General features: G+C 40.8%; 1 protein-coding gene across 8 annotated transcripts in view; it reads right to left on the reverse strand.

The window, feature by feature from the left end:
• Positions 1-16,693, reverse strand: part of LOC128437415 (limbic system-associated membrane protein) — a 61,975-nt gene that overhangs the window by 19,770 nt on the left and 25,512 nt on the right. For 3 of the 8 annotated variants that reach the window (XM_053419568.1, XM_053419570.1, XM_053419566.1), the window contains exons 4-5: positions 3,900-4,087; positions 3,401-3,811 (exon numbers count right to left, since the gene is read on the reverse strand). In XM_053419568.1, coding sequence (XP_053275543.1) covers positions 3,748-3,811; positions 3,900-4,087 — 252 coding nt within the window. In that variant the 3' untranslated portion in view covers positions 3,401-3,747. Of the gene's footprint in view, positions 1-3,400; positions 3,812-3,899; positions 4,088-4,432; positions 4,529-16,693 lie in introns of those variants that run through there. The other 5 variants (XM_053419567.1, XM_053419564.1, XM_053419571.1 and 2 more) reach the window with 3 other exon arrangements.

Raw genomic sequence — 16,693 nt, forward strand, 5'->3', positions numbered from 1 at the left:
ATTGTAGCTTCATGAGGAGGAGTAAACTCACACACTGTAGGAGAAGGGAAACGCTCCTGTCCTTCTATAGCACAGTGATAGCTGTCTTCAGCATTAAAGTGTCGGAGGTGAAAGTATTTTTTTTGTCCAACAGGTTTATTGTTATTGTACCAAACGTAGGAAAGATGATCAGGGAGCTGACACCTGCTGTGACAGGTCAGCTCTGTCCAGGTAGAAGATAGATTGGCTGTTGATCTCCTCACATGTACCTGGAGCTGAGGGTCTGTGAACAAACATGTGATTTTATTTCAACATACACACTAACATTTCAAACTGACTCTAATGAAAATGTTACCTGTGACTGACAGAGTGACTCCAGCTGAACCAGTTAAACTCCCATTCGGTTGGTTTGTTATGAACCTGAACTTGTACACAGCTGAGTCTCTCTCTCTCAGGTTAGAGATTCTCAGAGTGCACGTGTTGTTTCCACAGAGATTCTCCACACGACCTGAATACTCTGGATCAGTTCTTAGATCAACGTGAATCCCATTACTCTCTTTAATGAACCAGAAAGTTTCCTGAACTGTAGTATCAAGTTGATTCCAGCTGGATGGGTATGTGTAGGTACAGTTAATGTCCACTGTTGATCCTCTGAAGGCACAGATCTCAGTAGAAGTGTAACTCACACCCCAGTCGATCTGACTCCTTACCACTGTAACACAGAGCACATCAGAGAATCATAAGATAAACTTCTACATTTATAAAACTAACTCCATGTATTTTCTCTGGTGAATCACCAGTCGGCAAGTTTTCATTTAAAGATGATGACGATGCCAAGATAAGGAAACTTTCAGTTCACATAAAACACAGTGAAGTTCCCTTTAGACTTCAGAGTGAGGGAGAAACACACTGTTGGAGGTGAGGAACATGAGGGACCTTGTATAAGTTGCTCTTATAATGGAGCAAACTGGTTAATATGGAGGAAATGATCTGTGTCTTTTATGCAGAGTCGATCAAAGATGGACGATTCCACTTCCTCCCACTCTCCAGAAATGAAGCCAAAATATCCTGGATACCAACGCTGCCATCTTTCACATTTGGAACCACAGTCTGCACAGTAGTGATCTGGAGATGGAGCCACAGTATCAAGGTCCCGCCCATACATGAGCTCGACCAATCCTGAGTCAGCCTCTGCTGTCAATCATGAAGTTTAATCTAATTTTCATTTCATGAAATAACAAATTAAAACCAAACTTATGAGAAACTTGAACAATAAAGTGTGATAAGAACGACCTCAAATGACAGAAACCATCTTTAGAAAATGTATTTGAGACAGGAAATATGTTCTATATTGCAGCCAGCCACCAGGGGGCGATCACAATGCTTTGGCTTCACTTCTGGGGAGCAGTCATGTCTTCAATCTTTATTTACACAAGCAGAATACTAGTACTAGTACTACACAAATTTGTCAGTACTGACAGTAGTATCCAAAGAGTTCAATGTGCGCATGCAGAAGAACGTATTTAAAGACACATCAAGTTATGGTACAATGAATTATCTCAAATACTCCAGCAGATGGTGCTCTTAGTGAAATATTGTAGATTAAACTCACACATTGAGGGAGAGCGGAAATCCTCGAGTCCTTTAACAGCACAGAAAACGCTGTCTGTATACTGAAATAGACCTGAATAAGATGCTCCTTCAATCTTCTCCTTTTGTTGATTCTTGTACCAGACGTAGTTCAGATGATCAGGAAGACGACAACTGCTCTGACACCTGAGCTCTGCCTTGATAGAATAGTCATTCTTCACTGATGCTCTCACCTGCACATGCAAATCTGTGTGTGAGAATAAGGAATTAATTTTAGTCCAAACTGACAACACACACATGCATATAAAAGTGCACAGACACACTCAAGTGAACCAGACAAGATGTAGGAAATAAATGAATGAATGTTCAGATGTAAATGTTACCTGTGACAGACAGAGTGACTCCAGCTGAACCAGTTAAACTCCCAGTAGGTTGGTTTGTTGTGAACCTGAACTTGTACACAGCTGTGTCGCTCTCTCTCAGGTTAGAGATTATCAGAGTGCACTTGTTGTTTCCACAGAGATTCTCCACACGACCTGAATACTCCGGATCAGTCCTTAGATCAACGTGAATCCCATTACTCTCTTTAATGAACCAGAACGTTTCCTGAACTGTAGTATCATGGTTATTAAATGTGGATGGGTATGTGTAGGTACAGGTAATGTCCACTGTTGATCCTCTGAAGGCACAGATCTCAGTAGAAGTGTAACTCACATCCCAGTCAATCTCACACTGTACCACTGTAACACAGAGAATCAGATTCATAAAGACACCAGAGAACACTTAGTTTACTTTTTACTTTCTGTAGAAAAGAAACACATTTCCATGAGCAGCATTCCATAGCATTTCAACTAATGACTCCACACACTGATGACAAGTCCTGCATCGAGAGGAGAGGAACTCAGTCATGCTGAGAATAATAATAATAATGATATTAATAATAATAATAATAATATGTTTCAGACTCTTTAATATTTTGAGTTTAAGACGATATATATTTCCAAACAAAGATACAAAATAACACTGATGATTATTCATTCCTATATTTTCTTTTTGCATCACTTTACAGGCGGTGATCTGAAAATGAATGAATGCTTCATTTATATTTTTTCTTTCTTTCTCAAACTCACTTCAGGTGAATCAGAAGTCTGAGTGTAAAATAGAGTGACAACATGAATGTAGAGGTACAGTACCTGTCACAGTGAGAAGAAGGACAACAAATCCACTGGCTGCTGCAGTTACACTCATAGTAGCTGCTGCTCTCGTCTGTGACTTCAAACTATAAAAACGTCCACAGATAAATAATGTGCACAAGATGAAACTCAGTCACATCACAGACACGTCTACCTACAACACAGAAGAGGCTGAGAATAAAGACAGATTCTGTAAGAGAAAGATAAATTTAAACTGTTAAACACACCCAACTTACTTCCTCTTTCCACTGAACTGCATGCTGAGCCCAATGGTGTTAGATTGAACTGTGGTTTGTACAAACTGTGAATTTCTTAACTTAACTTAGTGTGAGAAACGACTTCAGTGTCTGTTCCCACCAAACCAGAATCCTCCTCAACTGAAGCTGTGAGCAGCGTTGAACAGGCCTTCCTGATTTGTACACAGACATTTTTTAGTTTGGTCCATGTCCCATCCACTGACATGGAAGAGGCTGGGTTTATGACAAATACTGCAGCCAGCCACCGGGGGGGGGGGGGGGGGGGGGGGGGGGGGGAATACTTGTGTATTTACATTATCCAAAATATTGTTGTTGAAACCCCCCTCCAGAAAATTATTATTGGTCACTCCCATTGATTGATATAAAATCGTTAATTTGCTCTAGAACTAATTACAATTTATAATATCTAGAAGTTAATCTTATTGTTATTTGTAACATTTTGACAGTAACATACTTTACGGTTAGCGTTAGCCTAGCCTGAGGCTAACTCTACACGTGGTTGAGTCTGGGAAAATTTTCAATTGTGGGAGAAGAAGAACAACTTTCTTACCTTTAACTTTCGTGGCTTCCAAAGTGAGAAGTGAGAGAATTTGTAATCTGGGTTAACCAACCCATCAAGAAAAAAAAACAATCTTTACAAACACTGCACATGTCTACATGTTTTATTTCTTCTGGTTCCTTGATAATGTAAAATCCACATATAAACAACAGATTCACGTTGTGTCTCTTCAGTGTTTGGTGACTGTGCTGTACACTGCAGATGAATCATCCTCCTCTTCTTCACGTCTTGTTCTGTGAAGGCAGAATAAACCACTCACACCCACAGTTTTTAACCTCAATAAGTGTAGAGATGAAAATGTTCCCATGTGGAGCTGCTCACCCTGTTGCACTGTCAAATCGAACTGCACTGTATTCAGCCTCCTCCTCGTCTTCCTCAGTTCCTCTCTGGGGTTGAACTCGACCTATGTTGGAGTAGAGGTCATCTGCCCGGTTCTGGGTGAAGCAGACGCTGGCGTAGTGGACCTCATGGTGCTGCTCTGCTGGTCGTGTGTGTGCCGCAGCTGAAATCTGGTCGTACAGTAAAATATGAGCTGGGATCAGGAATCTGTGTCTTACTCTTTAACTCTGTTGGGAACTGAGAGTTTCTCTTTGTTGTGGGCCTGATCCTACTCTGCTGATCAAACTGTGATGGCAGCATAACTAGAATCACTCCCTAACTAGATTTACTGCCCTTCAGTTGTGCACCTCCTCCAACCAGTTTAAGCTTTTTGTTAGAGTAAAGGAATATGACCTCCCAAGACCTTCATGGTCTGACCCTTCTCATCAAATCACAATGATGCAGAACTCCACCAGTTAATGAGGCAGCCTTGAAGAGTGGAGATCAAGTGCTTTGAAATGAAACTACTCATTTACCTGCGCTCTGTCTTCTGGTCTCTCACCGCACTCACGCTGTTGTGTGAAGGACTTGTTTCTTCTAGATGGGAGGAAAGAAATAAACAGTTGGATGAACTGAGAGAGAGAGAGAGAGAGAGAGAGAGAGAGAGAGAGAGAGAGAGAGAGAGAGAGAGATAGAGGGAGAGAGAGGAACTGTTCAGTTTGATAGAGTGAGAGAGAGAGAGAGAGAGAAAGAGAGGAACTGTTCAGTTTGAGAGAGAAAGAGAGGTGAGCAGAGGAGTCAGGGTGTGTGTGTGTGTGTGTGTGCGTGTGTGTGTGTGTGTGTTTGTGTGTGTGGGGGTGTGTGTGTACCAGAACTTTGTGTGTGTTTGTGGTAGTTTGTATTCTTGTGATATGCAATAGCTTTCTGTCCTCTAACCATGAGGGGGCTTTTATTTTGAAAATCCAGCCTCTAGTCACACTTGCTGGTGAGGTCTTATCATGAACTGTATGTCTCTATTCAGTAGTGTCACTGTGTGACTGTGTCACCTGATCCAAAGGAAGACAGTGAGGAGGATGACCACCAGGAGAAGAGCTGTGGTTGTTCCAGTCACTGCTGATTTCCAAGCACCTGGAGAAATCACACAATGGATGAACAGGGAATGTTGCAGGATGTTTGACTCGGAGCTGAAGTCAATCCACAGCTCCAGAATCTTTAAAGGTGTTCAGCTGTGATATCAGTGATATCAGTGATGGTGAAGTTTTGTCCTGATGCTGTTGGTGAGTCCTCGTCCTCCTTGTACCAGGTGTAGTTAGCTGCTGGGTTAGCATCACTGCTGCAGGTCAGAGTCACTGAGCTGCCCTCCATGATCTCACCAGAGGGACTCACTGACACAGAGGGAGGCTTTGGAGCGTCTGAAAAATAATCTATGATCATATGATGGGAATGTCATCGCTATGAGTTTAGAAAATGACGTCATATAGTGTAGCTATGCAAAAACAGATGTTTTCACCCCAGTCTGTTTGTTTGTTGGTTGTTGATTTTAAACAAGATTACACAAAAACTACTGAGTCGATTAGCATGAAACTTGGAGGTAGGATGAGGAACGGGTCAGGGAAGAACTCAGTAAAGTTTGGTGTGAATCCAGATAAGGGGGCGGACCCAGTAACCTTCTGTAAAGTTGTGAGACAGTGCTGGGTTTCATGGACATGTGGATGTTTTCTACTCACACTGGACGTCTAAGTGTAGAGACGTGGAGTTGATCCGTCCGTACTGATTCTCAGACTTGCAGGAGTAGACCCCGCTGTCCCCAGAGCTGATGGAGGAGAGACGATAAACGTGTGAGAAACAACTTTAGTGTCTGTTCATATCAAACTTGTATCATCCACATCACAACATCTCACTGACACAAGAAATACAAATTTAATGAGACTTGAAGTAAAAAACTGTAAAAATCTTTTCTGTGTCTCATTAAGATGCATAAAGATTGACATGAAAAAGACAAATTAAAGAAGGATTTAAAATTTTAAATCCTCAGTTTGTTGATTTTCATTAATTATCGTTTGTTATTTTGCTACTTTGAACTTGGACATAATTTAATTACTATACGTTAAGCTTCCAGTTGACTTGAACTAGACGTCAGGCCTCCACATATACACACATTCACACAGGAAAGTGTAGACCACACTACAAAAGCAGCGAAAACACATTCTTAAGGCTGCAATATTGTATAATGTATAAGTGCTATAGAGAAAGAGATTGTTCACGTTGTAAAACACTGTCGTGGCTCATTGGGTGACCTGCTGTGACCTTTTCTAGCCAGTAGGGGGAGGTACCCAGTCGTCCTCTCTGGTGAATCTACTCTGTGGAGAGTTTTTTTACCTATCTGTATCCGGTCGGCCATTTTGCTGCTCAAGCAACAAGCACACTACCTGCTTTGCTCAGATTTTGTTATATCGTGTGGAAGTGTGAGGTCACCCTGCTGACCTGCTGGAAGGTGCAGGGACTCTTACTATTCAACGCTCAGGTTTTTGGTGAGGGACAAATTCTCCGGTGCCAGAGACGACAACCACCGAAGAATGAAGACTCCAGTTCACTGGAGGGCGAGCCCATAGATATAGATATATATAAAGGCTAGATGTCTCGTCCGCGTTCCCGGCCAACGGAGACGAACGTCCGCACATGGCGGCCATCTTGCCACAGGCAGCTCGCCCACCCATAACATTGTTATGGTAGTGAAACATGTACTTTTTAAATAAAATTTAAAAAAAAAATCTTAATGTATATTTGTAAAGGGAAATCTTGTACCTTATTCATTATTATTCTATTTTTTAGAAAATAACATAATTATTCATAAGTATGCAGTGTCATAACTACATCTCTGACGTCTGTTACAAACCGAACCGTTTAAAAATCGGTTGAGAATTTAGCAAGTTATGGTTATTTAATAGTACGTACCACTACAACACAATGTTATGGGTGAGCGAGCTGCCTGTGGCAAGATGGCCGCCATGTGCGGATGTTCGACTCCATTGGCCGAGACATCTAGCCTTTATATATATCTATGGGCGAGCCAACATACAGATGTTTGAGAGAGATACAGACTTCCATGTTCCTCTTCACTCCACGGTGTGGTAGGACAGACACTGTACAAAGACGGATTAGGCCCCAACGATCAATCCACCAGTTTGACATTGAAGACTGGACTCATGGACGTTGAAGGGACTTTTAAGTGCATTTTTTTTTCCTTTCATTTATTTGTCCTATTATTTTGGGTAAATTTATGCTGTATTGTAACTGTCCATCAAACTTGAACTGCAGGTTATGTGTTCTAATACAAGTTCATTCAAAGTAATCCAGGTGTTGATTCTTGTTACTGATATTCAAGTCCAGGGCTCCTGTTTACCTAGTATCTCTCATCCTGCTCCACATTTACACTCTTTCTAGTGTAACCAAGGGTCACACAAGCATTCATCCACCTCGTCTCTGCAGCGGGACCCGCAAGCAGCTCAACTCACGGGAAGAAGACAATAAATATGTGTTGGAATTCTCGTTAGGTGTCTGACTGGCTTTATTATGAAAAGGACAAACGAAAGACAGAAAAAATACTGGAAGGTTTAAATATCGTAAGTGTTTCTAAACAAGAGCAAATTAGAACAAAAATAAAAATATATGAACAGAATAAAAAAAAGCATAAAATGATCCCTGAAAGAAAAATCTGCTTTGTTGCTAAACTGTACATCACAAAGTTAGAAAAGAGAAAGTTGTAAGTGAGCAACAAATTAAATAAACAAGACAACAAAGAGTAAAATATGAAGAATGTTGTGAAGAAAAAGTATAATTAACATCAGTCTCCTAAAGGTGCAGCAAACAAACCTATTATGCTACTAAAATTATCAAAACTAATGTTATAATGATGAATCAATAATCCTAATGAAGAATAAGTAATAATATATTATCTTTTTTGTGTAACTTATAAACCTGGATCATAGCAGTACAACATTATTCTGTTGGTAACAACATTCGAGCTTCACACACTGAGAGAGACGTCAGAGGAAAATGGCCGCTGTGTGAACATGGTGGATTAAAACACACCTAACTCCTTCTTCTTCACGTGTTTAACACGTGATGTGAGAAATACCACAAAACACTAAAGTGAAATCAATGGGCCTGATGCAAACTTTGAACAGACACCAGAGGCAACACAGCTCATCTGGTGTCAGCAGTTCACTTTGTGTTAACGTCACATTCAAGTCGTTCATCACGTAAGTAGCAGCTCACATCCACATGAGACGTGCTCCCTCCAGTCCTCAGAAGAAATGAGTTCAACTCCTGATCGGCTGATGATGGAAACGATGGAAACAATAACGTAGAAACAGAAAGAAGAGAAAGGGACAGAATCCTCTCTGTGGTTTTATCAGTAAAACTCTTTACTACCATCTAGTGGCAGCAGTGTCACACTACAACTAACTAATAATGCTTGTTTTGATAATTTTATGAATAGAAAAGTTATTTACAAGTTTACAGTTTGTCGTCCGTATGACACACACCGCAGATATTTTCATGTTTGAAGCTGCAAGTTATAAAATGTTTGATATTTTTCATTCAGGCTAAATGTGGCGTTTTTATCAACTTCTACAAGTTGCTGATATATTTCAGATAAAAGTCGAGTCACCGAAGTCGTTTGAATTCATCCTCGGGGCAATTTATCCATTAGCTGTCAAGACAAGTCACTTAAAACTGAACATTCACTTCAACAATGACGCTGGAGTCTGACTGTCACCACAGAAGGATTCATCCTTAGGGGACCATGAACAGTTTTATGAAATTCTATTCAAATCCATCCTGCAGCTGTTGAGATATTTCCATCGGGACTAAGGTGATTTCCAGACGTTGGTCTAAACAGCAGGAGGTGTTTTGACTGTGCTGTACAATGCAGCTGGATCCTCTCCAGTGTCCTGACCTCTGGTTCTGAAAGGAGATAAAACTAATGAATGATCAGGAGGTCATGGAGACGTAGCATTAAAGGAGACATATTGACTTTCAAAGTTCTGCGAAGAGACAGGAGCTAAAACCAAGTGTTTTAGACAGAGGCTGAAAAGAGGAGCTGCAGCAATAGACAGTCTGAGGAAAGTGATGTTTTCTGAACATTAAACATTTTAAAGTCACAACACTAATTAAAACAATTAAACTGAATATGAGCAGAATATGTCTCCTTTACCAAATACACATTTTTAAATAATACAAGAATATGAAAGTGTAAAAACAAATGACTTCTATAGGATATACACTACCGTTCAAAGGTTTGGGGTCACTTAGAAATGTTCTTATTTTTCAAAGGAAAGCACTGTTTTTTTCAATGAAGATATCATTAAATTAATCAGAAATACACTCTATACATTGTTAATGTGGTAAATGACTATTCTAGGTGGAAACATCTGTTTTTTTAATGAAATATCTACATAGTGTTATGTCCAGTCCCGATTATTAAGTTAAGTTGGCTTGATATTTAAAACTTATTCTTCTTTTCTGTGTTGTTATTGTTTACTCACCTCTCCTCCCGTTTCAGACTCCTCACTCCCTCCCTCGTGTGTGTGTTCCACCTTGGTGATTGTCAGCTCCTCCCCGATTGTTTGCACCTGGTCCTCATCACCCGGTGTATTTAGTCTGTGTGTTCCTGTGTTGCGTTGCCAGTTTGTCTTTGTTTCTCCATGTTCTTAGCGTTCCAGCATTTACTTCTGATAGCTCTCCTGTTACCGATCACTGCCTGCTTAACAAGTTACGTCTCTGCCTTTTCCCTGCCGGATACTCTGCACTTTGATCGACTGCCTGCCCGTGTACCGACCTTGGAACGAAACTATTACAAACTCTGCCGCTGTCTGCTCCCTGTTGGATTCACGTACTCGTGTTTGGACTGCCTTAACATGTACCGTTATTTAACAGTAAAGTTGGTTAACTGCGCCTTCTTGTGTCTCCGAGTCGTGCTATTGGATCCGCACACCAGACTGCATTCCTTACACATAGGTGTATAGAGGCCCATTTCCAGCACCTATCACTCCAGTGTTCTAATGGTACATTGTGTTCGCTAATCGCCTTCGAAGACTAATGGATGATTAGAAAACCTTTGAGAATTGTGCAATAATGTTAGCACAGCTGAAAACTGTTAAGCTGGTGAGAGAAGCGATAAAGCTGGGCTTACTTTGAGCTAGTTGAGTATCTGGAGCATCACATTTGTGGGTTCCATTATAATCTCAAAATGGCCAGAAAAAGAGAACTTTCATGTGAAACTCCCCAGTCTATTCTTGTTCTTAGAAATGAAGGCTATTCCATGCGAGAAATTGCGAAGAAACTGAAAATTTCCTACAACGGTGTGAACTACTCCCTTCAGAGAACAGCACTAACTGACTCTAACCAGAGTAAAAAGAGAAGTGGGAGGCCGCGGTGCACAACTCAGCAAGAAGACAAGAACATTAGAGTCTCTAGTTTAAGAAATAGACGCCTCACAGGTCCTCAACTGGCAGCTTCTTTAAATGGTACCTGCAAAACCCGTGAACGTCTACAGCGAAGAGATGACTCAGGGATGCTGGCCTTCTAGGCAGAGTGGCAAAAATTTGTACAAGGTAAAAGGGATTTTAAATAAGGAAAGGTATCACTCCATTTTGCAACGCCATGCCATACCCTGTGGACAGCACTTGATTGGAGCCAATCTCCTCCAACAACAGGACAATGACCCAACGCACACCTCCAAATTATGCAATAACTATTTAGGGAAGAAGCAGGCAGCTGGTAGCGCAGTCACCAGATCTCAACCCCTTTGAGCTGTTGTGGGAGCAGCTTGACCGTATGGTAGGCAAGAAGTGCCCATCAAGCAAATCCAACTTGTGGGAGGTGCTTCATGAAGCGTGGGCTGACATTTCTACAGATTACCTCAACAAATTAACAGCTAGAATGCCAAAGGTCTGCAATGCTGTAATTGCTGCAAATGGAGCATTCTTTGACAAAAGCAAAGTTTAAAGAACAAAATTTATATTTAAAATAAAAATCCTTATTTCTAACCTTGTCAATGTCTTGACTATATTTTCTATTAATTTTGCAACTCATTCGATAAATAAAAGTGTGACTTTTCATGGAAAACACGAAATTGTCAGGGTGACCCCAAACTTCTGAACGGTAGTGTGTCTCTGTTTATGAGGTTTTGTGGTGTTAGTGAGGATAATGGTCCTGAATGAAGAGCTGCTCACCTCGGGGCAGATCTGTTAAAGTTGACAGAAGAGTACGCAACCTCCTCCGCCTCCTTGTGTTCACTGGGTTCAGCTGATCCGACGCTGGAGTAGACGGGATCCGTCTCACTCTTCATGAAGTTGACACTGGCATATGGACGGTCACAGTTTTCCTCAGACTGATTGTGTAGACGCTGCAAACACAAACTTGCTTTTTAATCGTGAACATGTGGCAGAATGGACAACGTTAGAGTCCAACTATAGCAGCTATTGATTTATTTAAAGCGCCTCCTTATACACCAGACGTGTTTCAAGGACAGGAAACATGTGGTTCTACTAAAAACCAAAAGGAGGGAAGGTCTTCAGTATGAATTCCAAACACTAACACTACAAACTTCTCACTTAGTGTGTCTATGAGCCACTTGTGTTTGTGCTTTCACATCGGTTGTGTCCCGATAATACTACATCTGGGAGCTGGATGTTCACGTACTGCAGCAAAGTTTGGACAAAACGAGTTGTGTAACATTTAATTAGAGGTCGAGCTATCTGTCAGCACTTAAAAAAAAGAAAAGTCAGGCACACAGAAACTTGAAGGAGCGAGAAGGAAGGGGGATAGGCCACACCCCCTTAACTCCCTTCTTTCTCTCAGTCTTATTCTGACCAGCAACGAGTACACAAGTCTCCGTCTCGCCGATGCACCGCACTCTACTCACCGACACTAAGCGCCACACAACGCTATCTCTCCGGCTCGTAACACAATTACCTAAAATTCACGTCAAAGTTCAACATACTCACTAAATACAGATATGAAAGAACACGACTGCTCTGTGGATCAACTTTTAATTATAGAGCTGCATCCATACGCAGTCAACACTGACTTTATTTGTCTAAACGACACAGACTACAAACAGCAGACTCACACACACTTTGTCTCAGACAGAACAACGCACAATGAACGTGTTACACAGCCACACCCAATGGTGATCTGCTCCACATTAAAGATATCTGAAAAAACTGTTGAACAAACCACACAGCACAGAAAATTATTACACTCAGCAATTTGCTTAATTGGATAAATTACCAGAAGGCGATTCAAACACCAGATGATTGTTTATACAATACAATAACTAGTTTTTAATCTTCACATGACAGAGAAAAGGGTTTGACGTGAGAAATAGTGGCGTTTGAAAGGATTGAAGCTGAACTGTGTGTCTCACCTGCTCACTGTGGTCAAGTCTGTCCCCAGGATCAGCAGATTGATGAGAGTTTCTCTTTTTTCTGATCAATTGAACCAAATAACAAACAATATACATAATAAATGAGTTGATTTAATTTAACAGGACAGATTTTCATGAATTCATCGTACAAATCTTTAGTGGAACAGATTTGCTCACCTGATCAGTAGGAACACGGAGAGGAGAGTCAGAGCGAGGAAAACTGCAGCAGCTGATCCAATGAGTGCTGATCTCCATGCTGCAGATAAAACTATGATGAAATAAACTTTTACTTTATCATATCAAGAAATCAAAATACTTGAAGCTGCAGGACGAAACATTTACAAAAAACCCTTTTTTGTTTATGTTAGTTTTTGTGTCAGGTGCTTCATGATTCTCAGCTGACGACCTCAATGTTCAGTTTGCCAGGTGATGCTGTTGGTCAGTCAGTATTGTTCATGTGCAATATAATGGACTTGATATACAGCTGTGACACATCTGGAAATCCTGAGTATTGATGGTTTAAGTTTCTGGTGCAATGAAAAGGAGAGAGGGGGGGTGTAGGCTGTAAAAGTCACAGTGCTAAAATCACCTGCTCCAACAGTCAGATGTAAGGTGGTGTTACTACGTCCGTGTGTGTTCTGGGCCTCACACTGATACTTTCCACCATGTTCAGCTGTGATATTAGTGATGGTGAAGATTTGTCCTGATGCTGTTGGTGAGTCCTCGTCCTCCTTGTACCAGGTGTAGTTAGCTGCTGGGTTAGCATCACTGCTGCAGGTCAGAGTCACTGAGCTGCCCTCCATGATCTCACCAGAGGGACTCACTGACACAGAGGGAGGCTTTGGAGCATCTGAAGGATAGTTTATATTAACACAGGATGAGAATACATCAAAACACTGTCTGTATTATTTGTTAAATATTTTAATTTGAATTATTTCCACATTATTGTAGTTTCATGAGGAGGAGTAAACTCACACACTGTAGGAGAAGTGAAATGCTCCTGTCCTTCTATAGCACAGTGATAGTTGTCTTCAGGATTAAAGTGTTGGAGGTGAAAGTATTTTTTCGTCCAACAGGTTTATTGTTATTGTACCAAACGTAGGAAAGATGATCAGGGAGCTGACACCTGCTGTGACAGGTCAGCTCTGTCCAGGTAGAAGATGGATTGGCTGTTGATCTCCTCACATGTACCTGGAGCTGAGGGTCTGTGAACAAACATGTGATTTTATTTCAACATACACACTAACATTTCAAACTGACACTAATGTAAATGTTACCTGTGACAGACACAGTGACTCCAGTATAACTAGTAAAACTCCCAGTATGTTGGTTTGTTGTGAACCTGAACTTGTACACAGCTGAGTCGCTCACTCTCAGGTTAGAGATTCTCAGAGTGCACTTGTTGTTTCCACAGAGATTCTCCAAACGACCTGAATACTCCGGATCAGTCCTTAGATCAACGTGAATCCCATTACTCTCTTTAATGAACCAGAAAGTTTCCTGAACTGTAATATCATGGTGATTCCACCTGGATGGGTATGTGTAGGTACAGTTAATGTGCACTGTTGATCCTCTGAAGGCACAGATCTCAGTAGAAGTGTAACTCACACCCCAGTCAATCTGACTCCATACCACTGTAACACAGAGCACATCAGAGAATCAGAAGATAAACTTATACATTTATAAAACTAACTCCATGTATTTTCTCTGGTGAATCACCAGTCGGCAGGTTTTCATTTTAAGATGATGACGATGCCAAGATGAGGAAACTTTCAGTTCACATAAAACACAGTGAAGTTCCCTTTAGACTTCAGTGTGAGGGAGAAACACACTGTTGGAGGTGAGGAACATGAGGGACCTTGAATAAGTTGCTCTTACAATGGAGCAAACTGGTCAATATGGAGGAAATGATCTGTGTCTTTTATGCAGAGTCGATCAAAGATGGACGACACATCTCCACTTCCTCCCACTCTCCAGAAATGAAGCCAAAATATCCTGGATACCAACGCTGCCATCTTTCACATTTGGAACCACAGTCTGCACAGTAGTGATCTGGAGATGGAGCCACAGTATCAAGGTCCCGCCCATACATGAGCTCGACCAATCCTGAGTCAGCCTCTGCTGTCAATCATGAAGTTTAATCTAATTTTCATTTCATGAAATAACAAATTAAAACCAAACTTAAGAGAAACATGAACAATAAAGTGTAATAAGAACGACCTCAAATGACAGAAACCATCTTTAGAAAATGTATTTGAGACAGGAAATATGTTCAATATTGCAGCCAGCCACCAGGGGGCGATCACAATGCTTTGGCTTCACTTCTGGGGAGCAGTCATGTCTTCAATCTTTATTTACACAAGCAGAATACTAGTACTAGTACTACACAAATTTGTCAGTACTGACAGTAGTATCCAAAGAGTTCAATGTGCGCATGCAGAAGAACGTATTTAAAGACACATCAAGTTATGGTACAATGAATTATCTCAAATACTCCAGCAGATGGTGCTGTTAGTGAAATACTGTAGATTAAACTCACTCATTGACGGAGAGCGGAAATCCTCGAGTCCTTTAACAGCACAGGAAACTCTGTCTGTATACTGAAAATGACCTGAATAAGATGCTCCTTCAATCTTCTCCTTCTGTTGATTCTTGTACCAGACGTAGTTCAGATGATCAGGAAGACGACAACTGCTCTGACACCTGAGCTCTGCCTTGATAGAATAGTCACCCTTCACTGATCTGCTCACTTGCACATGCAAATCTGTGTGTGAGAATAAGGAATTCATTTTAGTCCAAACTAACAACACACACATGCATATAAAAGTGCACAGACACACTCAAGTGAACCAAACAAGATGTAGGAAATAAATGAATGAATGTTCAGATGTAAATGTTACCTGTGACAGACAGAGTGACTCCAGCTGAACCAGTTAAACTCCCAGTAGGTTGGTTTGTTGTGAACCTGAACTTGTACACAGCTGAGTCGCTCTCTCTCAGGTTAGAGATTCTCAGAGTGCACTTGTTGTTTCCACAGAGATTCTCCACACGACCTGAATACTCCGGATCAGTCCTTAGATCAACGTGAATCCCATTACTCTCTTTAATGAACCAGAAAGTTTCCTGAACTGTAGTATCATGGTTATTAACTGTGGATGGGTATGTGTAGGTACAGGTAATGTCCACTGTTGATCCTCTGACGGCACAGATCGCAGTAGAAGTGTAACTCACATCCCAGCCATTCTCACACTGTACCACTGTAACACAGAGAATCAGATTCATAACCACACCAGAGAACACTTAGTTTACTTTTTACTTTCTGTAGAAAAGAAACACATTTCCATGAGCAGCATTCCTAATTGACTAATTCACTAATGACTCCACACACTGATGAAGATTCCTGCATCGAGGGGAGAGGAACTCAGTCATGATGATAATAATAATAATAATGATATTATTAATAATAATAATAATATGTTTCAGACTCTTTAATATTTTGAGTTTAAGACGATATAAATTTCCAAACAAAGATACAAATTAATACTGATGATAATTCCTTCATATATTTTCTTTCTGCATCACTTTACAGGTGGTGATCTGAAAATGAATGAATGGTTCATTTATATTTTTACTTTCTTTCTCAAACTCACTTCAGGTGAATCAGAAGTCTGAGTGTAAAATAGAGTGACAACATGAATGTAGAGGTACAGTACCTGTCACAGTGAGAAGAAGGACAACAAATCCACTGGCTGCTGCAGTTACACTCATAGTAGCTGCTGCTCTCGTCTGTGACTTCAAACAATAAAATGTCCACAGATAAATAATGTGCACAAGATGAAACTCAGTCACATCACAGACACGTCTACCTACAACACAGAAGAGTCTGAGAATAAAGACAGATTCTGTAAGAGAAAGATAAATTTAAACTGTTAAACACACCCAACTTACTTCCTCTTTCCACTGAACTGCTTGCTGAGCCCAATGGTGTTAGATTGAACTGTGGTTTGTACAAACTGTGAATTTCTTCATTTAACTTAGTGTGAGAAACGACTTCAGTGTCTGTTCCCACCAAACCAGAATCCTCCTCAACTGAAGCTGTGAGCAGCGTTGAACAGGCCTTCCTGATTTGTATACAGACATTTTTTAGTTTGGTCCATGTCCCATCCACTGACATGGAAGAGGCTGGGTTTATGACAAATACTGCAGCCAGCCACCGGGGGGGGGGGGGGGGGGGGGGGAATACTTGTGTATTTACATTATCCAAAATATTGTTGTTGAAACCCCCCTCCAGAAAATGATTATTGGTCACTCTCATTGATTGATATAAAATCGTTAAGCTGCTCTAGAACTAATTACAATTTAT

Source organism: Pleuronectes platessa, chromosome 3, assembly GCF_947347685.1.
Source record: "Pleuronectes platessa chromosome 3, fPlePla1.1, whole genome shotgun sequence".
NCBI classification, from domain to species: Eukaryota; Metazoa; Chordata; class Actinopteri; order Pleuronectiformes; family Pleuronectidae; genus Pleuronectes; species Pleuronectes platessa.